This window comes from Vulpes lagopus, chromosome 3, assembly GCF_018345385.1.
Source record: "Vulpes lagopus strain Blue_001 chromosome 3, ASM1834538v1, whole genome shotgun sequence".
In the NCBI taxonomy this organism is placed as follows: Eukaryota; Metazoa; Chordata; class Mammalia; order Carnivora; family Canidae; genus Vulpes; species Vulpes lagopus.
In genome coordinates this window covers 164,424,570-164,451,533 of record NC_054826.1, presented here as the reverse complement: position 1 = coordinate 164,451,533, position 26,964 = coordinate 164,424,570, and the positions used below count along the sequence as shown (strand labels likewise).

The 26,964-nt window shown below is 34.4% G+C and overlaps 1 protein-coding gene across 3 annotated transcripts in view; it reads right to left on the bottom strand.

Annotated features, from left to right (window-relative positions):
* ANKRD13C (ankyrin repeat domain 13C) overlaps positions 1-26,964 on the bottom strand; it is a 95,367-nt gene that overhangs the window by 18,906 nt on the left and 49,497 nt on the right. For 2 of the 3 annotated variants that reach the window (XM_041748032.1, XM_041748031.1), the window contains exons 7-11: positions 23,826-23,970; positions 18,648-18,779; positions 15,199-15,360; positions 3,798-3,877; positions 2,386-2,484 (exon numbers count right to left, since the gene is read on the bottom strand). In XM_041748032.1, coding sequence (XP_041603966.1) covers positions 2,386-2,484; positions 3,798-3,877; positions 15,199-15,360; positions 18,648-18,779; positions 23,826-23,970 — 618 coding nt within the window. The remainder of the gene's footprint in view (positions 1-2,385; positions 2,485-3,797; positions 3,878-15,198; positions 15,361-18,647; positions 18,780-23,825; positions 23,971-26,964) is intronic. The other variant, XM_041748033.1, reaches the window with a different exon arrangement.

The window sequence follows — 26,964 nt, the reverse complement described above, 5'->3', positions numbered from 1 at the left end:
TTCAAGTAGTATTACTTTTCTTTCAAAATAAACCTATAGCTGCCAAATGTCTTGAATTCTTCTGTGTTTTCTTCAATTGCCTTGATATGTAAATGACATCTTAGCCAGATACACTACATGATCACATTTTCTTTGTCTCAGAAATGTCAAGATGCGAAAAAATGCAAAGCTAGGTTTTTACCTTTTTTTTTTTTTTTTGCCTAAATGCCTTTGGATTTCTTTACTAACAACTGAAGTCCAACAGTATAATCAGGATAATTACTGTTACTAATCATCCTTCGATTTTTCTTAGAACCTAAAGTTATGCTACAGATTGTTTTTCCTTACAAAGGATTTGTTTTTTACCCTACTTTGCTATTATGGTTACATTTTGGAGGCTTTTCATGTAAATGGATCACCAATGATCCTTATGTTGAACATTCTTGTCCTCCATAAATATTGCTTCTCTAATTCTTTAGCCTCTTCTTTCATTAAATTCACGATGAGCTATCAAATTTTATTTTTCAGCCACATCTATTGTGTTCATTATTGTTTCTAATGTATTTGTTCCACACTAGTGTTATTTAGTGCTTAATGTATTTCCTAGCCTTATAATCTCCTTCTCGTTTAATTCTATTATCTTATCATCTCATCTTAGAATGACCTAGTTTACTTATTTCACATTCTTCTTACATTTTTCTGTAGCATTTACAAGGAATTTTCTTCTGTTCTTTGACCTGTATCTTACTGTGGAATAAATATTTTATCTGGCTTGTACATGCTCGGTTTTTAATTTTTTTTTTTGAGAAGGAATGGTTATAATGGCCACATTTTATAAATTCTAATGTATCCATTTTCTTTTTCACATGCTAACTGTGAAATTGGGATAACTCCTAAAATTGATAGCCTCTTATAAATCAGCCACATTTTTCTTCTTTATTAGAACATAAAACTGGTGCATCCTTGAGTCAGTGGGGTCCAAACTAGGATGAATCATGCAGATTTGTAGGTATGGCTAATGCCCTTCTCACATCTTCTGACAACTATCAATCTCCCTCTCTGATCCATAGATTGAGGGCTGCATAGCTCATTCTACCTTTTTTTTTTTTTTTTAATTTTGGTTACTGAGAAGTATGAGACACGTACATCCTTTGTAGAAAATATGAGTCCTCCTTTCTTCTATGAGCATTATTTTTTAAAGATTTTATTTACAAAGCATTACAGAGAGAGAGAGAGAGCGAGCGCATATGTGCACGAATGGGGGGGGGGGGGCAAAGGGAGAGGGAGAAGCAGACTCCCTGCTGAGCAGAGAGCCCAATGCAGGGCTTGATCCCAAGACCCCAGGATTCTGACTTGAGCCAAAGGCAGACGCTTAACTGCCTGAGGCACCCAGGCACCCTGAGAATTATTTTTTAATATACTAGGCCAAACTAGAAAGGGAAGGAACTAAGAAGGAAAAATTGTCTGGTGCTTCAATTCATCCCCTCCTTTAGAAAGGAGCCTGAAGTTACCTTTCTGTTAGTCAGCTCTACCCACCCATCTCTTCCACTCCACCCACCTCTCCAAATTGGATTTCTAGTTTTTGAGAGGGGAAGGCAGACAAAAAGGGAAGGAGAATCTTAGGCAGGCTCCATACCCAGTGTAGAGCCCAACACAATGTAAGGCTCCATCTCACAACCCTGAGACCAGGACCTGAGCCGAAATCAAGAGTCAGATGCTTAATTGACTGAGCGGCCCAGGTGCCCCACAAATTGGGATTTTTTAAAATGAGCATCTGATGAGTACAGGTTTGAAAGGATATATTCAAGACATTCACTGCAGTACTAGTTACAATGATGACAAACTACAATCAAAATGTTTATCAGCAGGAGGATGATACAACAAAGGACAGTACATCAATACTAAAAATACCAAGGAAAGAAGAGAGAAAAATGTAATTATTGGGAGAACTCTGAGATACACTCATTTTTAAAAGAAAAAATGAAATTCACAGAACAAAATATAAACTATTCCCTGATCCTATAAAAAATGCAAAACACACAGAAAAATCTAGACAAAAACACCCATCCCAGTTATTCACTTATTAACTATTAGTGACATAACAGTAAACTCATTTTTATTCCATGAACTTCCATGCTGTTAGATTTTTTTATAATAACCATGGATTCATTTACTGCTTTTATAATTTAAAAAAATGACTCAAAAACTTATCTGGTTAAAAGAGTAAAAATGTTAGTAGTCTGTGAACTAGAAAACACCTAGAAGTGTGCACACACTATCAAACAATGGCTATTTGCTTTTTTCATTTCAAAGGCCTCAAATGCAACACTCAGATACAAATATTATTACAGCCTTTAGGGTTGCTTAGTTTCTTTCATAAACTTATATAGTTAGTAACAAACTTACGACTCTATTCCCAAAGGAAATTCCTGGCTCATGGCTATTGTCGCTTTAAATGTTTTTTTACTCTCTTTGCACACCAGTTCTCTACCCAGATGAGGAGCTCTAAAATGGGAAGAAAAAAAAAATTAGGAAACCTTTTCTACATGCTACCATCTTCCTATGAAGAATCTGTCATCTTCTACTGACAATAAATCAATTTTTCTTACTCTGTATAGAAATAAATTTAAATTATGCTAAAAAGACTTCTTATGTATAAGAAATGAGACAAGGGTAACAAAAAAAGAACCTAGTATAAAGTTCAGAAAAATCAACAAATTTCATATTAAATGTAATTTTAATAATCACTACTTTTAGGAATAAAGCAAATCGCTAGAAGAAATAAACTTTAAACAGTTTTATTGGATCTCTGGAACAAAATATTGCATACCTCTAAAATCACTTATTCAATTCACTCTTTTACTGTCTACACTTCTTAGCACTGACCAGTAAGAAGTAAAGAGTAAAAAATTTTATATTAACTATAGACTATTATAAGATGGAAATATTTTGAAGTTAGAAAAGTATAATAATAAACCTTAAATATTAACCAAAATAAGTCATGACAGCTTCTTCCTAATCATGGAAGTAGCTAATATTTTATTCTCTACCAAAAGGAAAAAACATTTTCTACTAACAACTGTATACTTTCTTTGACAGGGTTGGCCAGAAAAAAAATCTTTTTATTTATTCATTCAAAACAAACCATTTATTCACTTATCATCCTTTTATTTAGTAAATGTTTACTACATACAAACCATGTAATAGGTACTCTAATAAGGATCAGTAATATAACATTAAGCAAAGTCTTATGTAAAGATGGTGAGAAGTAGGCCTGGCACAGGCTGAAACAGATAATGACAAGAGATGAGCTCAGAATGTCAAAAAGTAGAAAAATAGTGAACAACTTCACTCACCATGCTAAAGACTAAGGATAATAACAGATTATAAAAGTTCATATATAAGGGAAAAACTCAAATAAGCAACTGCCGTGGGAAATTCTTCATAAAAGTTCATATATAAGGGAAAAAACTCAAGCAACTGCAGTGGGGAATTCTTCACATTATATTTTCTTAGAATAATGTCTGTAAGTTTTGGGGTTACATAAAATGGCAGCCAGGATGTAAAAAGAAGGCTCTACAACTTATTCAAATGTAACTGGGGTTACTTTCCTCCCTCATCATACTTAATCTACATTTTACATGATAAAAGAATTGCTTCAGACAAAACTACACTAAAAATTCTTTATAAAATAATTTTACACCTAAATATTCATGTTTTTACAAATTGTTCTTTCTAAAAACCAATGAATAAAATAAAGTAAAACAAAAAAGTCCTTTCTTTATAAAAGAAAATCAATAAACAACAAAAAAACTTACTTTCCATTTTCAGCAGATATATACTCTTCCCATGTAATAGTGTTCTGAGGAGGAGGGGTAAGGGACTGTCTTCTAACCGGCTGCCAAAAAATAAAAAAGAAACAAAGAAAGAGGGAAAGACAGAGAGGGAGGAAAAAACAAAAATGACATATTTTTAAAAATATAAAATAAAGACATGTAATACACTATGTTAATTACTAATGTACTTATATCTCTTCAACATAATGCTTTAAGGAGTTCTTCTGAGGTAAGTCCATGGTGATTTAAGCTAAGATTTATTAGCATTTTTTTTCTAAATCTCAAATAAGACAAGTATTAAAGTAATAAAATCCATTTGTCCAACAGCTTAACCATCTAAAATGTTCCTGCTATTATGCCAGATGTTGAACATGGGAACTAAAGACAAGTATAAAAACTAACCCTCAAGGAATTTACAATTCAAAGTTGGAAAGAAGAAGAAAAAAACAACACATACAGACATAACTGAGAAATACAAAATATTTTATGTTAAAGGCCAAATGAGCTTACCAAAAACAGAAGTTTAGAAAAGAGAGCAATCATCTATGGACAATAAATGGAGACTAAGGGACTGGGGCGCAGATTTAAACGAAAACAAAATAAAAAAGAATTATTTTAGACGAGGAGAATGGTTAAAAAAAAAAAAGAAAAGAAAACCCACACACAAAAGACTGATTTATTTAAACTGGAAAGGAAAGTTCAAAAGGGAGATCAACAATAGTCATAAAGGTCATGTCGGATTTTAAAACTTGTTTTTTGCTAAATATGAATTGGTATCACCACAGGACAAACTGGCAATAAGGAACTAAGGGAGTGGCAGCAGAAATTAAAAACTGCTATGGAAAACTACCGAGACAAACTTGTGGAGCAAAAGGGCAAGGAATCAAAGACTGATATAAATAACAAGATACATAGTTACCATGGGGAGAGGGTCCCATTCATAGCACAGTGTTAGGTACTATAAGATGTTAGTAGGCAGGATATTAGAGCTGTTAAAATCAAGGATTTTGAAGAAAACAAACTGAGTTGGAATCCTAGCTCCACTACCTGGTAGTTGTGGGAATCTGGGCATTACATTCTATCATGTCAATTTAACTACCTGCAAAACATATGGCATCTAACAAAATCAAGGAGAAATGGCAAAGAAAGAACATAATGCCTGGTACAGAATTAGTATTGAGTAAATAACGGTCACAATTGTATACTGTGAAGTTCCCAGAGGGCAGTTACAAAAGGAAAAGGGAAGAATCCAGTTAACGATATGGGAATTCTAAAAAAAAAAAAAAAAGATATGGGAATTCTCTGACTAGATTAAAAAAAAAAAGCGAAAACAGGAGGTTGATAACTAAGTCCTAAAAACAACTGCATTAAGAGAAAAAAAAAAGACAGGAAGAAGCCAGATATTAATCAAAAAGAAAAAAGAAAAATCTGAGCATCAAGCTGTCATGAAGGCCAAAAGATTGTTAAAATCACAATACAAAGACTTTAAAGAGAAAGATGCTTGAAAAAGAGCCATACGTTCTTTTGGTTAGAAGTGATTGAGATTTTTGAATAGCATCAGAAAGATGTGGGGAAAAAAGGAAACTAACTGTTTGAGCATCAGGCAATATGAAATACAACAATTCCATTCTTGAAAACTTTACAAAGAGACACACAGAGAGTAGGTTATAATCCCGAGTGATCGGGGCTTTGATTAAGGGATCTAAAGGATGACATAAAATCATAAAGAGGGGTTTTCTGACCCAGACTGGGGTAGCCAAAGCTAAGTGCCAGGAATCACGGTTCCTGAACAGAGGGGTCTACAAGAAAGGGAACAAAAATACCAGTTGAAGAAGACTGAGGAAAGCACAATGGCGAGGAGAGTCATGTGATACCCACCTAGTATGAGTAGAACACATGGAGACCAAGTAGTAAGATACAGGGGTAGGTAAGCAAGACAGAAATGAGAAAGAGTACTCTGGCCTTCCATTTTGTGCACTGAATAGACCACATTTTACACAGGAAGCAACAAATATTTTAAGCAATATAATGTGGATTTTCAGAACACAAATTTTGGAGCCACAATAATCATCAAATCCTGCCTTTGCCAATCATTACCTGACTTTAGACAAATTATTCAACCTTTTTTGTCTCAGTTTAGTCAACTATATAAGCTCACAGCATTGCTGTGAAGATAAAAATGATTTCTTCAACATAAAACACCTCATTCAAAGCACTGCCTGATATGTAGTAATTACTCTATACATTTTAGCTATTGAGCATAGGCATTCCATAGTTCATTTTATTTTAGGCAGATCACTCTCAGAGCAGTATGTAAGTTACAGACTGATCTCAGGAATCCAAATGAGAAACGGTAATAGCATACTATTTCAAAATGGAAGGAAAAAAACAGATTGAAGAAAACTTCAAGATTTTGTGACTGATGACACAGGGGTAAGGAGAGCTAAGAAGTCTAAGGACAAATTTCAGGTTGTTGGCTTGGGTAATGGTAGTAGATAATGGTGCCACCACTCAAGATAGAGAAGAAAGACAGGAAGGAGGAATAAAACTGTTTGATCAGATTCAAACATACTAATTTTATTTTTATTTATTCATTTGTTTTAAATAAACTCCACACCCAGCATGGAGCCCAGCGTGGGGCTTGAACTCACAACCCTGAGATCAAGAATCAGACACTTAACCAACTGAGTCACCCAGGGGCCCCTACACATACTAAATTTTAGAGCACTACAGAGCTGATGATTAGGAGTAGTCACAATTGAAACTATATTCTGGGTGAGAGTGATCAGTATTTATATGGTAAATAGAAGCAACATCAGATAGGTATCTAACCAAGAAGACATTAGAGACTACTAGTTGTTCACCCAGTATCTATTCTCCTATTCTTTATTGTGTGTAAAAAAAAAAAAAAAAAAAAAAAAGCCTCTCATTCAAATTTGCCTAGACTAAAGACTTCTTTTCCAGCCATCCTGGAAAAGGATGCTAAGTGTTACCATGTTATTGAGTTCTAACCAATGGGATGTGAGCAGGGTGATGTGTGCAACTTCTGATTGGATTTACAAACAAAACAGGCAAGTCCTTTCCTTCCAAATTCCTATTAGGAATTACTATTCCTGCTAGCTGGAATATTACACAGGTAATAAACGATCTTATACTATGTAGATGAAGAGTCACATCTAAGAATACAGAGAAGTAAGACAAAAAAAGACTAGGTCTGAGATTAACCCGCAGAGCAGAGAAACCACAAACTCAAATTTTTTACATGAGAAAAAAGCAACCAATACCAATTTAATACATATAATGGGATGCTACACATACTACTATAGCAGGTGGCAATGACTTAGAAGAATGACAAGCAGGCATAAAAGGCGGTTAGTGACCCTTATAAATATTGTGACAAGATATTAGGTAAAACGGTATCCTGTGATACTGCAAAAGGGAGGCAGATACATGCTAACAGAACCTGTAATTCTGAGGGAAGAGACTGGACAAATTTAAGACTCCTGCTCCAAACCAGAACTACAGCAAAGGCTAATCTCACCTCCATCCAAATCCCATCTAGGCAACACTGCTTAACATTTGTCTACTCTTGCTTCCAGTTTAGTTAATGCTTGTGTACATTTGGCTATAACTGGTTTATATATATATATTATATGTGTGTGTATATAAATATACATGTATATGTATATACACATGTATATATGTACATATCATGTATATACATATACATTTATATATGCACAACACATGTGTACACATACATATTATCATGCATATATATATATATATGCATATTATCATAGTAAAGACTCCCTCGCCAGGCATGATTAGACAATGTATAAAGTATGTCACAAGTATATTTTTTCAGGTAAAAAACTTCTATAAGCATCTCTATTGTTTCTAGTAGAATTCTTTCTAAACTGTACATTGCACATTACCCAGCTTATAAAAAGACTATAATGAATCTAATTTAACCTTTTACTGAGTACTTCATCTCATCATGGTACCAATTATTATGTTTTAATAAGGTCTTTCCTAATGTGTTTATTCTCATTGATCTTTTGTTATATACTGACACTTGCAGCTAAACCCTTCAGTGTTCCCTCTACATTGTTACCTTAGCTGTCTAATAAAATAGGAAGACATGAAAGCTGCCACAGGACAGCAGATGGCTTTCAAATGTTATTTCCCAAAGTCAACAGGCTCTGTAACTGAAATGTCATCAAACCTTTCCTCATAATTAAAGGCAAAAATTCTAATGACTGTTTTCCCTGAAGCATACAAAAAATATACTTTTTTAAATGTATTACTAGGTTTCCTATTATTCAATTATATGGCAAAGATTTCTAGCAGTTTAAGACATTCATGTCTTTTATATCTATGTATTCCTATTGAGATTTTATATATTTAAAAAAAAGACATTAGTGGATCTTAACTCAGTATTCTCTATATATAGTTGGCACAAAGTAAATGCTTTTACCAAAGACTCTTATATCTAGGGTATAAACAGGGCATTATTCCCTCCTCCAATAATAATTAGTTGGAACAAAAAGGAAAAAGAGTACCAATCAGTGCTCTTAAGAATTTAAGCATCAGTGACTTAAGAATTTCTGAGGACTTAAATTTTATTATAAAAATACCTTGTCAAAAATATGTACTAAATATTAAAAACATGTCTGGAAAGGAAAGGAAGAGGAGGCATGGCAAAACTAGTTAAATGGCAAATAATTGCTCCTAAATGCTATCTAAAAGCTATTTCTTATAGAAATCAAAACAAATATTTGCCTTAAGAACAAAAAATCTCAAAGATATTCATTTACAATAAAGAATATAAGTTTATTCTGAAGAGAATTAGACATTTAAAAAACTGAAATTCTATTAAAATGTGGCTTCAGGGACGCCTCGGTGGCTTAGCGGTTGGGTGCCTGTCTTCAGTTCAGGTCGTGATCCCGGGATGGAGGATCAAGTCCCACATCGGGCTCCCTGCATGGAGCCTGCTTCTCCCTCTGCCTGTGTCTCTGCCTCTGTCTCTCACTCTGTGTCTTTCATGAATAAATAAATAAATCTTTAAAAAAGAAATTTGGTTTCAAAATATAATACTGTCATGTTTTTTGAAATCAGAATAGTCCTATGTATTTTCTAGGTTCTTGAAATTTTCAATAATACTCCAAGCCAAAAATAGTTTTTATACCAATATGTGTTCTATACACATAATTTTAAAAACATCACAATACTGATTTTTCTTTTTAACATTTACCAGTAGCATCTTTCCAGAATTCTATCTTAAGGTTCCCCCACAACCTTTCCAACTTCAGATTCCCAATATTTTGAAAGAATTGCTAAGACATATTAAATATCTGAATATACAGCAAGAAACAACTGTAACACAGACATCTTGGGGTAAGGGTCCTAAAATTGAAACCTGCCTTTGACATTCTAGTTTTGTGACTTCATATAGATTAATTTCTTTAAACCTCGGTTTCCTTTCTCTAAAAGGGGACAATGAAACTCATCTCATTAGGCTATTATAATAATTAAACGAAATGATGTATGAAACACTTAATAAAATGCCCATGCTAAAAGCAACTCCAAAGTTTTAAGCCAACATAAATATGAAAACAACTTGTTAAGATGAATATGGATTCAGTTTTTTACTGTAGAAACTCAATTTGAGTTTATGGTACTTCATTCAAATTAGGCCACTGGAGAATCCTTTTCTATTTCTATACATTTGAGTAACTAATCTATATTTCACCCTGACTTGAAAGTTAATAAAGCATTATGTTGATTTGTGTTGATTTATTTTTGTACTACCAAATATGACCTAGCAGCTATTAATTTCAATACTGGTATATATTCTTTTAAACTCTGTTAAAATTTTAAACATAGTTCATCATTAAATGACTCTTGAATTCAATGGATCCTTCCCTTTACTCTTTTTGACCCCAATTTTTAAACTTTACATGTTAATTAATATATACCTTTCCTAAAAAGCTTATGTAGGTTTAAAGAACTATACCTTCCTAAAAGTATCTACAAAATGCATTCAAATATTTCTTTTCTCCTTTAATGACACTATCGAATATAATTAAACTGATATCAGTTTCATGTTGCTTTTCATGTGTTAGCAAATTGTGTCTAGGAGAAATACACACACACAAAATACACCGCTGATTTGTATGTCTTTTTATAATTACATTTATCAATTCTATTTTGGTGTTCTTTCATCCTGTACCTACCTGATTCAACCAAATCAAATTATATGTATAGATGAGTATCTGACAGAATTACTGTTTTCTTTAAATTTCTTCTAAATATTTATAATTGAACTTCAAAAAGATTCTCAAATGTAATTCTTCAGTTCTTCCCTATCTAAAGTCCAAACAATACATAACGAGATACGTATTTTCTTTATTCTAAAACAATTAAAAATGTAATCTTACAAGGATTGTAGAGCTAACAAATAATAATATAGCCATGCCTCTTAGTAATTCTTAAGAAATTACTCATGCCAGATTGAAAATTAGTATAATGATTTTTAAAAATTCACATGTATAAAAAAAAATCTCTTCTAAGGTCAGGAAAAAGGCATGATACCTGATCTCAACACTTATTTATTCAATATTATATTGGTGTTACTTCCCAGTGCAATAAGAAAAACAAAGGCTAAAAGATTGGCAAGGAAATATGATCATCTGTAGAAAATCCTAAAGAGTCTATAAAAACTATATAACTAATATATTAATTTAGCAATATGGACAAATCATATGTATTTCTATATGCTATAATGGAATGCCTAGAAAATGAAATATAAAAACATTACCATTTATGAAAGCACTAAAAAATACTAAATGCTTGAGAGAGACTTAGTAAAATATGTGTAAGATTGGTATGCTAAAAACTACAAAACACTTCTGAGGTAAAACTATAGAAGATCTAAATAAATGGAGAGATATACCATGTTCATAAAACAGAAGACTCAATATTTTTAAGATATCAAGTTCCCTTACTTTAATTTATAAATTCAACACTACCCCAATAAAAATTCCAGCAGGTTGTGATTCAATGGAGGAAGGATAGACCTTTTTTTTTTTTTCTTTTAATGATGCTAAATCAACTGGACATCCAAGCCAAAAAAATAAACCTTGGTCATACATCATATCTTATACAAAATTAACTAATTCATGGGCTTAGAAGTAAAATGTAGAAATATAAGAGTTTGAGCAAAAACATATAGGAGAAAATCTTAGGGACCTGGAGCTAAGCAGAGTGTTTTTAGATTTGGTGGAAGTCATAAAACAAAAACTGATAACCTGGATCTTATCAAAATTAAAGACTTTTCCTCTTCAAAAGACCAGTTTAATAGGATGAAAAAATGAGCTACAAAGTAGGAAAAAAATATCTGCACACACATCTGACAAAGAACTAGTACCTAGAATGTATAAAGAACTTTAAAATTTAACAGTAAAGAAACAAACTAGACAATGGGCAAAAGACCTGAAGAAACATTTTATCAAAGAGGATATAAATCTGTATATTTTATGGCAAATAAGCACATGAAAATATGAGCACTGAAATATCATTAGCCATTAAGGATATGCAATAAAACCACAATGACACAGCACTGTTCACTATCCGTTATGTACTAAATGCCTATCTCTCCAAAATTCACGTGTTAAAACTCTAACCACCAATGAGATGGTATTTGAGGTGGGGCCTTTGGGAAGTAATTAGATTTAGATGAGGTCATAAAGTGGGACCCACATGATGGGATTCCTGTCCTCATAAGATAAGGAAGAGACCAGAGTGCTCTCCCCCACCTAAGAACACAGCAAAGGTCATCTGTAAGTCAGTAAGAAAACCCTTATCTGGGAAGCAAATAGCCAGCATCATGACCGTGGTGTTCCCAGCCTCTAGAACTGTGAAAAATAAACCCTTGTTGTTTAAGCCATCCAATCTACTGTATTTTGTTAGAGAATGGAAAATGGAAAACATTTTGGCAGTTTCTCATAAAACTAAACATGTTAACTACCATCCAATCCATTAATTGTACTCTTCATTGCACTTGGACCTGAATGAAGAAATCCCCCCCCCACCCCCCAAGAGAGGGATGTGTGAGGGAGTTCTGAATGGACTAAAGCAAGGGCAGGATGTGGGCATTCTAGAGATGAGTGCTGAAAAGCACTTCACTACCTCCATTTGACCTCAGGCTGTGCTTTCTAATTAAGTTCTTTCCAGTCATTTTTTAACTCAGGCAAAAAACCCTACAAGCAAAGGATCCCTTGTTAGAAACCCAGACTATTCCCTCAAGCAATAAGAACTGCCCTGACAGCAGCAAGACCCCGCTAATTGATCCCAAGACAATGATCAATCTGACTTTTACTGTTCAGCAGCATGTGCCCACTGAGCTTTGTCCCACATTTTCCTTACATAAACCCAGAAGTATTTTCAGCACTTTGGATAGTCTTTGAGACTTCAGTTAACTATCTTCCTGGTGTTGGCGTCACGAAAATAAATTCCTTCCTTATTTCACAACCACTTGTCTCTCTGCTTTTGGATCTTGCCGGTGGCAAGTAGCTGAACCTGGTCTGTTCATTGGAGCTGGGCGTTCTTGGACACTTGGGCCCGATTACAGTACGAACAGTACACAGAGTAGATAAATCAGACAACTGGCATGAACTGTCCTCTAGAGCCACCAGGGCGGTGAGGCACACAAGGTCTGATGGCCCACTCCTCCAGGGCCCCTCTCCCCATATACCCCTCAAACATACACACAAACACATACACAAGCTTCACACATTCCCAAAGAGAGCATTTATCTCAGAGAAATAAAGACTTCTATTCACACAAAAACCTACAGGTGAATGTTCATGGCAGCTTTATTTGAAATGACCTAAAATTGGAAACAACCCATGTTTCCTTCAACAGGTGAATAGTTAAGCAAACTATGATACATTCACAACATTGACTACTACTCAGCAGTAAAAAGAACAAACTATTGACTTACACACCAACTTGGAAAAACTACCAGGGAATTAAGCTGAGTGGAAAAAAAAAAATCTCAAAAGGTTATGTGCAATATCCTTGAAGTGACAAAATTTTTTAAATGGAGAAACAGATTAATAGTTGCCAGGGATGAAGGACAGGGAAGGCGCAAAAAGGCAGAAGGTGTGCCTATACAAGGGGAATATGAGGGATCTTGTGGTGATGGACATGTTCTGTATCTTGACTGGAAATGTAAATATCCTGGTTATGATATTGTATTACTGTTTTGCAAGACGTTTGTTGCCATTTGAGAAAACTGGGTGAGGCATATTCTTAGGACTATGTATTTGAACCTATAGTTATTTCAGAATAAAAAGATGAATTAAGAAAAATCAAGCAGACCTTTATGTAAAAATTGATCTATATATTTAACATCATCCTAATCAAAATCCCACCAAGTTTTTTATCTTTTGTAGAAACTGACAAGTTGAATTTAAATATTCATCAATCATCATCGCCTATATATAGTTCAAGGGCTATGCTTTACACAGGAACTGTTTCTTCCAATTTCTGATCAGAAGTTGAAAGCTTGTTTAGTTAATTTATTTCATATTATTTGGTTCTATTACATACCTCTTTGGAATTAAACTATGTTTTAAGTTCAAAGTTCAAAACTACTGCTGATTAAAATGCCATTTAAACAGCCCTTGAACAATTCAGGTGCATCAGGTTATAATTTCTGCCCTGAAGAAAATCAAGTTGTATACTGTTAAGTTTAAATGTAGTTAAAAAGACAACCGAAGACAAATGGCTGGCTAATGGCCCAAGAAATTCTAGTCTATAAAGTTTTGTTTCTGTGTATTCATCCCAAAATAGTTTACTGCCAAACTTAAACATAGGTAGCAATACCTACCACGACAACAAAATCTTTTTTTAACAAAATCATTTTTTAAAAAGACAAGTTCAATAAAATCTTAATCAAAATGCAAGTCCAAAGAAATGGCCTTTTGTCTGGTCATTAATGGAAGAGGGTAGCAGCTGTGTCAAAGACTGAGCTCAGCATTCTCTCTCTCAGTTCATCTCCATTTCTATTCCCTGAGCATATCGTGTCCTACATCTCCTACTGACCAAGAGATCAGTTAATACCAGAAGTCTTCCAGAAAATGAAGTCCTGTAGGCTCTAACCCAAGGCCAAAAGAAAAACGAATACAAAGAGGATCTGGCAGGAAGGGGATGGGATCACACTACACTGGCAAAATCACAATATTTCCTTAACATTTAATGAGGATTCTTAAACATTTTATATTCTGCACTTATTTAACTAAATAAACTATGGCTGATTCACTGAACACATGAACTTTCTAAAAAACTAAAATATTTCCACACACACAGCATCACCATGAATTAGCTGGAACCTGACATACTATTCTGAAACAGTTTATCCCTAGAACATAATCTAGCATAATACCAGAGGAGAAAGACCACACATTCACAGATTCAAGCCTCCTCATAGTAACCTTCAATCTTTTTTACTCCTGTAAGTCATATTTTACACTTCAAACCAGCACTCACACATTTCATTAGGTAATAATAATAATACCATATTACATGTGATGTGCTCTGGTTTTACTCTAACATCTTTACTTAGGTTCTCATTTTTTTCTCTTTTAAAAAAGGATGGTCATAGCCCACTAGATTAATTTCATAACCTACTAACGGGTCCCTATGCTGCCTTTGATTTGAAAAGCACTGCTTATAACTGTAGTAAAATGTTAACATTTGGGGAATCTTGATGAAAATATCGAATTCTTTGTACTGTTTTCTTGTACTTACTTGTAAATCTAAAATTGTCAAAATAAAAAATAAATTTAAGAATCCATCCAATTCATCTTATGAGGAAATAAGATTGCAGACGCAATGATGATGTCTCATAGACCTTTGTATCTCCTAACTTCCCCTCCCCTTTCCCTACTGTCACACAATTCTTTGCATATAGCATGCTCTCAAGATATACATGCTGAATACAACTTATGGGAAGTTACAGCTTAGAAATGACTTCATAAGAGAGGTAATTCTTTAGCTGGGCCTTCAAAGCAACACAAGGTTTCAGTTGGTGAAGCAGGAAAGATATGCAAAGGGACACAAATTAAAATTTAACACTGGGTTTCATGCTTACAAAATGATTTTAATCTATTAATGAAGACTCAGAGGCCAAGAATAGATTCACAAAAAACCACCAGAGGCGCTATCACAGAAAAATAAAAGGTGATAGCTAGTTAAAAAAACAAAACAACCCCTATGGGTGTACTTAGTGTACTGATTAAATTCACTGAGTGCCAGGAATGAAGTCTATCCCCTCTCTCCTTAGCACGTTATAAATTAGAAGTAAATATTATACCTCAAAATTCTGTTCCATTATGTTTCCACCTTTACTCAAACTCTCCATAATGGCCTTATTTCGAAGAATATCTTCTTCACTAAGGTGTTCTCTTCTTTTTCTTGATTCTAAAACAAGTCCATTCACCAGATAAAAGTCTGCCAAAAAGTTTCCTACTCTTTCCTAAAACAAAATTAAATAATCAAAATAAAATATTAAAATATTTCAAAATAACAAAATGAATTAAGTTTATCTTAAGTTTTAAAGATTAAAAAGAAAGTTTCAAATATACATGTTTTTCCATAAACATGTAGCTTTTAGGTAAAAATAAATACTTCTTTGGTAATTGAGCTTATCAAATTATCTCAATTATATACAAAATTACACATTTCACATTTGCAAAGGAAAATTTAAAACACACAAGATATATGATAATCTGCAAATGATTAAATCTAAATAAAAATACCACATAGTATTCCTTTAGAATCTACTCCCAAGTAGCACAAAGCTATCTGAAAACTTTATTTAGCTGATAGTCAAACACCATGAGTAACAAGGAGGGGTCAGGGATAATTACTGTTCCCATTTTACAGATAGAAAAAAAAAAAGTGGAATGAAAATAAATATTCTAATTCACACAGGAATCTCTAGCACACCTAGAATTAATTACCTGTTCCAATAATCTATTCTGTAACAGGATCTAACTTCGAGTTACAGTTGATTGCTTCTTTCAATAAAGAAGAGAGAACAGAATGGTCTTGCTGACCAATACAATTAAGTGTTTACATTATGGATTTGGGTAAGAAAACTCAAGTGATATAAATGTTACCAAGAAAAGAGTTATTACTTCCTTTCAATGAAGTCCTCCTTCAACATTAACCTTTACCTTTTTCAGACCCGTGAGTGGTCAGTTTCAAATACCTTACTACAAAACCCACGATCAATAACTTACTGAAAACAAACTTCCCATTTCTACCTGTATGCAAATCACCTGGTCCCATCTTACTGATATTTTTTGGCATTCCAAAACTGTGTTTAGAGTTAATTCCATGTACACCTTACTTTTGGTGGCCTCCTTACCAGTCACCAAAAAGTTAGGCATTCTGCAACTGTTTCTACCTACAAAATGGGAACCATAATTATTACTGACTCCCTCCTTACCTGTCAAAGATTTTAGAAGATCACCTAGACGCTGTTCAAGAGCTTTAAGCTGCTTAGCAGTAGCACTAGATGAATAGCAGCTTCAATTTTTATCTTCTCTTGAGGTGATCCTTCTAATGCTGTCCAGAAGAACAGAGTACAAACAAATAAGACTTCAAACCGACAAATGGACTGCAGTGTGGGAGTTCACAACTGGAAATCCCATAATACTATTTGTTGCCAAATAGGCTTAGAAAATAAAGTTGATGAGCCTACATCTAATAGTGAGAATCTTTCTGTGGTTGAGAAATACTCAGGAGATAATTCTCAGTTTTTGAAATCTTAAAATGAAAAAAGCATTTATTAAATTATCATATCAATAAAAATTATAAGTGTATATTCTTCAAAATCCAGCCATTCCACTTTTTTCTATCTATAACAGACAATGCAAAGGCATGTAAATGGATGGCAAACAAAACAGCATTTGTAATAGCAGAAAACTGGACACAAATGTGTGTCATTCATCAAAATGTCCATAAATAAGAGACTAGATAAACTACAATATATCCATACTATGGAATACTATGCAGTTGCTAAAAAAGAATGAATGGTACTGCTGATAAGAAAAAGCTTTCTAAACATACTAAAGAGTAAAAAAAAAAAGTTGCAAAACAAAAGACATAATACAACACTAGAAAAAATAAATATCAACCACTAAAGATACATATTACCATGGATACGTATTAACGTATTTACAGCATAAGAAAGATCTAGAGGATATATAAATGGATAATCCTCTACAAAGTATTCTAGGGATTGAGTAGTGATATAGTGGCACTTTACAGGTTTATGTATAAGGTTGTATGGTGATTAATTTTGTGTCAACTTGGCTAGACTGTAGTGTCTAGCTATCTGGTCTAATACCTGTCTAGATGTTGCTGTGGAGGTATTTTTTTAGATGTAATTCACAGTTAAACCAGTGGACTTGGAATAAAGCCAGTTAGCCTCCATAATGTAGGCAGACTTCACCCAAACAAATACAGACCAAAGAGCAAAGACTAAAGTTTCCCAAAGGAAAAGCAATTCTGACTCAAGGCTGTAACATAGAAACCCTGCCTGAGATTCCAGCCTATTGATTTTAGACTCAAGACCGTTATCAACTCTTCTCTGAATTTCCAACCTGGTAGACTGCTCTACAGATTTCAGAATGGCCAGCACCTATACTCATTTAAGTCCTTTAAATAAATCAATCTCCCCTACACCCCTCCCTCCTTCTCTCTCTATATCCATATGTTATATATAGCTATACATGTATCTATGTGTTTTAGATATATAGAGATACAGAAAGAGAGATTTCCTACTGATTTCCTCCTAAGAGAACTCTAATATAAGCTATTTTTGTTTTTCCAGTAAGAATATATTAGATTTCTATGTATAAGGAAACATAATTTTTAAAACATAATTGTTAAAAGCAATAAATCTTGACCTTCACCTATGTGATGATTTATTCTTTTTTTTTTAATATTTTTATTTTTAAGTAATCTCTACACCCAATGTGGGACTTGAATTCACAAACCCAGGATCAAGAGTTGCATGCTCCCCTGACTGAGCCAGCCAGGTGCCTCTGTGATGATTTATTTTTAATTTTATTTAAAACTTTAAAAAAGGCTTCTTCATATATCTAATTAAAATTTTTTAAATATATTTTGAATAATCTTATAGAACCTCTTGCTGACAAATGCAATGAGAATTATGGAAAGAATTTACAATTCACTAAGGGAACGAACCTCCACAGAAATTTAATTTAATGATAATGTTATAGAAATGAAAGCTTATTTTAGTCATATATACAGAATACTGAGAAACTGTGAGTAGTTTGGAAGTCTAAAAGTGGAAAGAAAAAAAAAAAGACCCAGGGAAACAAATTCAAAAGTGTATCCCTCTTTGCCATCTTCTTAAGGAATAAAAGCATAAGAAATGTAATAGAACCATGTGAAGACACTGCTCCCTGCAAACAACAAGGTAGCTGACAGCAAGAATCTTTCTCAACAAAATTCAAATGAGCTAAACTTTCTCTCTTGGCTTTTGTAAGAGTATCTTCCAATTCTGTAAACAACCATTATAATTCCTTATCTGGATTCAGGAGAAGGAATAAACCACTGGAAGACAATTCAGTAAGCTACTTCTTCCTGCATCTCCATCATATTATTTTGGCAATATTAATTGTTCATTATTATTAATATATGAATAATGAATAATAATTATTATTATTAATTGTTCATTAAATACTGAACAATTTTTAAAGTTGAAAAATCAAGATTTGTACATACTGTTTTATCTTCCCGAAAAAGCCATCCAGTTTGGGCACGCGTGAAAGAAATTGATTTGGTTGATAAAGTTGCAGAGTAAATATCACTACTCATTAAAATGTCAACCTCCTCTTCTGTTTCCATCTCTGATTCCTGCAGTGGGGGTAAAAGGTAAATATAAGAATCCAGATTTTCAAAAGTTATTAGTCCTACATATGAAAATATCAACAATTAAAATGTTACAGATTTCAAAAACCAAAAAAGGACAGATTCTAAAACATGTGAAGTGCTACTTATTCTAAAAACCAATTACAGAAGTTTAAACTCTTTATCTCTAAAGTTAGAATTATGACTAATTATAAATCTATAATTACAGGGTACATGAAATCCAGTACTATTATATTGTTAGAGATATGTTATAGAAACAATACTGGATTACCCATTATAGAAATATAGAATAAACAGAGCAATTTTAAAAGATTAAGAATTAAGTTGAGAGGTCTGAGACAAAATTCCAATATAAAGGTTTTCCTTAAATATAAATCAGTCTTACTTTAATTCTTTCTACTCCAAAGACCCACCACTATCATTTGAGCCTTTCTTTCCCAAAAGCTATAAGTAGAAGGAAGAGAAGTAGAGCAGAAGGGAAGGAGAGAAGGGAGGAAGGAAGGGAGGGAGGGAGAGAAGGAAGGATGGGTATGGGAGGAAGGGAAGAAGGAAGGGAGGGAGGGAGGGAGGGAGGGAGAGAAGGAAGGAAGGGTATGGGAGGAAGGAAGGGAGGAAGGGAAGAAGGGAGGGAGGGAGGGAGGGAGGAAGGAGATCCTTTCTATATTCCTTATAGACAGAAAGGGAATCCAAAAATATCAACCCATGGTTTCAAAACTTAATAATCAGTCTTGTTTCAGGCTTATCTTCTCCATACTCCCCAGTGCTGGTATATAATAATTGATTAATAATAATTTTTTTAAGTGAGAAAAAAAAGGTTTGTGCTTCCTTCAGGGACAGAAGACTAAATAACCAGGTAAAGAAGGGTAAATGAGTAGGTATAAAATGAGATTCTATTCTATAATAGGCCAAGAGGGACTCTGATACTTTGGACTCCAGGGTCTTAAGGGGAAATAGAAAGAGGAAACAGGTAGAACCTAGAGAGGTGACAAGGGAATAAGAATTGTCCAAGGAGTTTTAAAATTTTTATTTAAATTCAATTAATTAACATATAATGTATTATTGGTTTCAGAGGTAGAGCTCAGTGATCCATCAGTCTTATATATCACCCAGCACCCTCCTTAATGCCCATCACTTCTTATCCTGTCCCTGCACCCCTCCCCTCCAGCAACCCTCATTTGTTTCCTATGATTAAAAGTCTCTTATGGTTTGTCTCCCTGTCTGATTTTGTCTGGTTTTAGTTTTTCCTCTCTTTGAGGGGCATTTCTACAGTTTGTCTTTGGGGTTTCATGATGACTGGAGGCTCTATTTCCCATAATTCCGGATTTCCAGCTTCCCAAGATGCCCATTTTCTCTTCTTCACCACCAAACTTCACCCAGACATAGTCAATTGCTGAATCTATGAGTCTATAGAAAAGAATACCTTGGTACTAGGACAGTGCCATTTCCTTCACCCTTTACAAGTGAAGAATGCTAAAGCTATAAAAGGTGAAAAATGTAGTCCTAGCAACCAAACTGATTCTGAACACAATTGTCTAAAGAAAAACTTTGGCTGGCAGAGGTTGCAAAGAACTGTTAGATATTATGTTTCAAATATACTGTAAATTAATTAGGAGTTCATGTATTAGCTTGGGAACAATGCTGTATACAACATGGTCTATGAAGAAAACTGCCTTAAGTTTCAAAAACCCTCTTTTCAAATAAACTTTTGGAACAGAACTCTTCTGTTCTTCTGAGTAGCTGTGACAGAGACCATCTGGCCCAAAAATATATCTAAATATCTAAAATATTTACTATTTCTCCCTTTACAGAAAGAGTTCGCCAAACTCTAGCCTAGAATGTACTGATGTGCTATATTAGGTACCAGGGAATACAACTAAAGGAACCACGGGGAGCAGAGGAAAAAAGCCATACAATGAATATATTATCAGAAGCTCTATGGTACCAGATTTAGTAGGAGCATAAACAAAACAATGGTCACCTAGCAAGGGAGGAAGTGACACTAAGTAGGTCCCTACCACTGTGGAAGTGCAAGAAGAGCACTCCAGGAAGTGGAAATAATGTGAACAAAGGAATGAAGCACTAAACAGCATGGTACATCTGAAAAACCACAAAGAGCTCAGTATGAAGGTACCTAAGATAGTAAGGTAAAAAGAGTCTAGAAAGGTAGGCAAAAGCCAGGTCAAGAAGGTTCCATGCCATATTAAGGAATTTGGATTTTATTCTTTAGGAAAAAGGATCTTTTAAAATATCTTTAAGGAAGGCAGTTTTCATGAATTTGCTTTCATTATTCAATCTATCTCTAGTATGTGGGATAATTTAGAAGAAGACAAGATGGGACCAGGATGATCATTTATGAGATTTTTACAATGGACCAGTTGAGACAGAATGAAAATCTGAATAGTGGCAGTAATGGTACAACTAAAAGAGATAATTATAAGACCTTAGGAATACAGAAAGGACTACACAGATTCTCTACTTAAGAAACATGGAATAAAAGAAAATATTTCAAAAATAACTCACAGTTTTCTGGCTGAATAGAGATTAATGTCATCCATCAAAGAAAGGACAATGGGAGAGAGGGCAGGTTTGGAGTTTGGAGGAGAAAAAAACAGAATTAAGTTTTAGATGAGCTGAATTTTGAGGCACCTGGGAGACATATATCATATCCATTAGGAACTTAAATAGGTAGATCTCCCTTCGGAGATCTATCTGGGATAGAAATATATACTGGTGAATCACCAACCTATAGCAGGTAGTTCAAGATGTAGGAATGGAAGAGATTATTCTGACAGTTTGTAAAAATGAGAACCACATTAAGGGCACATCAATATTCAAGAGATGGCAAAGAAAAAGCAACAGGCAAAGAACAATAAGAAGAGATGGGAAAAGAACAATCGATCAAAGTCAAATCCTAATGAAATGATAATTTTAAGAACTGAGTCACCAACGATAGCAAATACTTCAAAGTCTGATAAAGAGAAGGTTGAAGCAAATAGAATGATTTTAGCAAATGACTCATAATTAACATCATCTAAAACCCCAAACCTATTTCCATATCCAGAACTTCCAATTCTACCATTGGCACCACATCATTCCACTCTTCAAGGTAGAAGCACTACACTCACCCTTAAATCTTTCTTTCTTTTTTTTTTTAATAATAAATTTATTTTTATTGCTGTTCAATTTGCCAACATACAGAATAACACCCAGTGCTCATCCCGTCAAGTGCCCCCCTCAGTGCCCATCACCCATTCACCCCCACCCCCTGCCCTTCTCCCCTTCCACCACCCCTAGTTCGTTTCCCAGAGTTAGGAGTCTTTATGTTCTGTCTCCCTTTCTGATATTTCCCACCCATTTCTTCTCCCTTCCCTTCTATTCCCTTTCACTATTATTTATATTCCCCAAATGAATGAGACCATATAATGTTTGTCCTTCTCCGACTGACTCATTTCACTCAGCATAATACCCTCCAGTCCATCCACTTCGAAGCAAATGGTGGGTATTTGTCGTTTCTAATGGCTGAGGAATATTCCATTGTATACATAGACCACATCTTCTTATCCATCATCTTTCGATGGACACCGAGGCTCCTTCCACAGTTTGGCTATTGTGGACATTGCTGCTAGAAACATCGGGGTGCAGGTGTCCCGGCATTTCACTGCATCTGTATCTTTGGGGTAAATCCCTAACAGTGCAATTGCTGGGTCATACCCTTAAATCTTTCTAATTCTCAATTCAGTACACTCAAACTACTAGCAAGTCACAGTCTTTAATTCTTGGAAATATAAGTTATAATTTCTTTAAGTATTCATTGCACCACCCGTATCACTTCTCAACTGTAAAACTGTAAAAAGTAAAAACTTTTTCCGTAAATTCCCTGCCTCTAATCTCTCCCTTTTTCCAATCCATCCACAACATACTGGTTGTGTGGTGTTGAAGATGTCATTTAATATCTATAAGCCTCAATTTTCTAATCTGTAAAATGGAGATAATAAAACTATTTGCTCTGACAGATTATTTTAAAGATTTAATGAGAAAAGCTACATGTAAAGCACCTAAATTACTTGTGGATCAAATCAATACCTTATTTAAGAATCTATGACTCTCTGTTGCCAACTAAAGCAGATTCTGTTATTTTATCTGGCTTTTAAAGCCTCTTATAAACCACATTCCCATGCTCAATAACAGAAACCTTCACCACGGTCAAGTAGATCTCTTTTCTGCTTCTGAAACAGACCATCCTCATTCCCTCTCTCCTGACTTTATTCATTCTGTTTCCTCCACAAGGAATATCTTCTCTTCCATCTAAAACTTCATTGCTTACTGCCATCTTAGGCACCACAAAGAAAATTAAAAAAAAAAAAGCAACAGTGGCAAAATAAAATGTTGACTTAAAAACATCTTTAAGGTATCAATGATATAGCGGCACCGAAAAAGCTTTTTCTTTGGTTTATAGCAGGGAATGGGACATTCAGGGAACAAAGGATAAAGATAACGTATATATGATTCTTCAGTGGTGCTTGTGGAGGCAATAACAACAGGGAGATAGGACGTGACAGAAGGAAAAGGGAAAAGATAGAGAAAAATAGCCAAAGACTTAAGGACAGTAAAAGAGTACAAAAAGAGTACAGACAGCCAAAAGAGATGCCGCTATTAGGGAGACAAGAGATGATCAGCAACATTAAAAGAAGCTAAGGTAGCAAGACAATAAATGGTCAAAGGGCCAGCACAGGTTCAACAAATGAGTGCTACAAAGGAGAAGTCAAGCAAGTCGGAGTTCATTTAACTAAGAGATCATCAATTATGAGCAAATAGTCTCAATGGAATGGTCACGATGAAGACCAGAAAAATAAAAAAATAAAAAAATTAAAACGAAATTTAAAGCTAGTTGTAAAGAAATGAAAGCTTCGGGAATGAACCATCTCACTTAAGACTTTATGACTCTAAAACAATTACACTGAAGCTTGGTTGCATACATACACATTTAAAAAAAAAACATTTAGAGAAATACCGAGAAGACGACATGCTCACCTCATGGTGTATTCGCTGATAAACTTTTTGTTCATTGTCTAACACTACAAAAGATTCAGAGGGTGCCGCATCCCCATTGAAAATGAAGCTTAAATCCCCTCGTTGGCACTTCATGTCAGTAAAGTCTATGAGAGTAGTGTCAAGCCTGTGAAAGATGGGGAGATGAGAAATCCTGGCAAATGAAATTTTGATAAAACTCCATAATAATTAAACAAGCTTTGTTGCTTCTAAACTCAAACCGAGATGCTAACACCGTATTTCAAAGTCAAACTTCTAAGGAAAGTTACAGTATCTTATTTAAAAACACTGAAAGAATATTTAAATATACATTCCATTTTTCCCTGTATTTCATTTTCTGAATATGTACTTTATTAATCCAGCAAGGAAAAGATTGTTTCCACATTGTTCAAATATCTCCCTAACTATACCTTGTTCCCTACCATTGCCCTTACTTCAACTACTCCACAGAAGTTACGTCAACTGTGAAGGGCATTAAAGGAAAGAAGACTTGTCTAACATTCTTTGATCCCAATAAGACCGTGCTGCTAGCTCAGCAGAGTCCCTAAGGAGGGTACAGCAGCAAGGATGGACCACATTCTTAGATTAAGGGCCGTGTGTCCAGTCTTGCTCTTTTGATCTACATCTGTGCCTATGCCTAACCATCTGATACCAAACCTTGCTTCATCCCTCAACTACATAAATCATTTAACTTACTCCAAATTCTTGTCCTTTCTGTTTGACTTCCCAGATTCGGATTAGCATTCTCTCTCCCATCATCTCCACAGCCTAAAAACCTTATGGATCAGTCCTTGTGTATTTATCATACTCTTTGGTAACCAAGGCCTGGCATGCCCCAGCCCAATGGATCGGTCTCAAATAAATTCCACAAACCACCTTGCTGAAATGAGGGATAACACTAGAATGGAAAAGCTTACAAGCACCCTGAAGTGCTTCAATCTTAACACCAGGCTTTGTAGGAGGCCACATTAGGATCTCACTTACTGGCTGCTCAAAACACCACCCTTAATCTAAAAAATGGGTTGACACAGCTGTTAAGAGATGCTGATCACACCTACTGGGTTTTCAAGAATTCATTACTTCATAAGTTATTCAATTCTCATCCCAGACTAGGCAAAGGGAATGAGCATTCTTCATTTCCCTACACAGAAAAATCTGAGAACTGGAACATATCTTCTAGGCTGCATCAAAAGTGTAACTTGGGTTACATATAGTTTATCAACAAAACTAGGACCTTTTAAAAGTGAAGGTGATACTATTAATAATTTTGCCAGGACAACAGGGATGATCCAAGAGCAAATAGGGAAGTATGGTTACCTTATGTACAAGAGCCTCCTTCCTGAGCTTTACAAAATATATACACTCCCAAAGAATGAAATCAAAAAGCCCTAAAAAAAGCAAGTCAACAATTCCCATGGGGTGAATCCTGCCTGCTGCTTTACAGCTGAATTCTAGCTCCTGGTCCACTTCCAGGGGGCCAGCTACTGTAGTAGTGCCTATACTACTAAATATGTCCTGTTACCCCTTGTACATGTGGCATAAGAGAAAATAATGCCAGTAACAGAGGCTTATCCCCTACCTCTGTAAGATGTAGGCTACTGAAAATATCAAAAAGGAATAGATCATTTTCTATTAAGTGGTCTATCTGGATTTCGAGCTTCAGCTACCAGGGTACTCCACTTCCCCACATAAAAAAGGGAAAGAAACAGAGTAATCTCCTGCCTCCATTTCCTTCTTGCCTATCCCGGATGAGACTGGTAGGGGTTGGCAGGTAAGAATAGTGAGGAAAGAGATGCACAGAGAGACAGAGACAGAAAGACAAAGACACACTGACATGGTGACATTTGAACCTTTTGATCTAACCACACCGAATATCACTCATTGTCAATTTTTATTTCATTTGTGTTTTTGTAATTTTCAACTGAAAGGCTGTCCAAAACATCTTGTGCAATATCCCTGACATATTGGATGGCCTAGGAAGTTGTATTACATGCCTTATAATGATACAATTTATCATGATGGTATTTTAATGTATTAACTAGTCCTTGCTTTAAGCCTTTGAGTCTAAATATATTTTTTGTAATTCTTATCATGTAATTAGCCATGAAAAAAATTATATAACTGCAAAGATCTGAATAGAAAATGTTCAAAAAAATAGAAAAGACAGAAAGTGTTCTTTTTGACATAAAAGCTTGAAAACTGCCAAGTAACACTGAAAAAGAATATAGAGCCTTCCCTTAAGACAGAAAAAGCCTGCAATGAGGCAAAGTTTGCCCTGATCATTTCACTGACTGAAATGATCAGGTATTATTATGAGGTAATCTATAACCTCATAATTATTAATAGTGAAAACATTTACTAACATTCACAACAATAAAGTTACTTACACTTTCCTATTTCCACGGAAGTATTAATTTCTCCTTGACACCAGAAAAAAATTTTAAATGATCATGTCTGTCATGAAATATAAGTAAACTTTAAAGATTTCTTTGAACATATTTTAAAATTCAGTTTCATTTGTAGTAATTTTTTTTAAAACTGTCTCATGATGTTTACATTTGAAAGTTATTTAATATAATGGATTTTTTTTTCATTATATTCTTCTCATCTATGAAAAACCTTTGTCCATCCTAAAACCCAGCCTCTCCATTAATCTGGTAAACTTTGGTAATGAAAGCTTTAGAACCTATCACATTTCTCCTTTATCCTCAGCTGCTTTATGTAAGCCCCAGTGCTGAGTGTCTTCCTAAATTATAGTAGTTTCTCTTTAATCTATATTCTCTGTCACAATTATTCTCCCTCAGGCTTTTATTCTCATGTCTCTATTTTAACCATTTTGTGGTTTTATTATTTATACTTATTATGTAATACGCATCATATCATTTACTTTCAAGTCATATATAAATGTGAAATAATTTTTTAAAAGAAACTTTTTCCTAAATCAAAGGGTCAAACACAACTAAAACTAACCTTTTTTTTTTAAAGTAGCATATGGAAAATACTACTACACTCCCAAATTATCTACCACCTTTGGCAAGCATCTATAGTAAACATTTTTACATTGATGTACAATTTATGATGAAATCATAATATAATGTTAATAGGCTACTGAAATAAATCT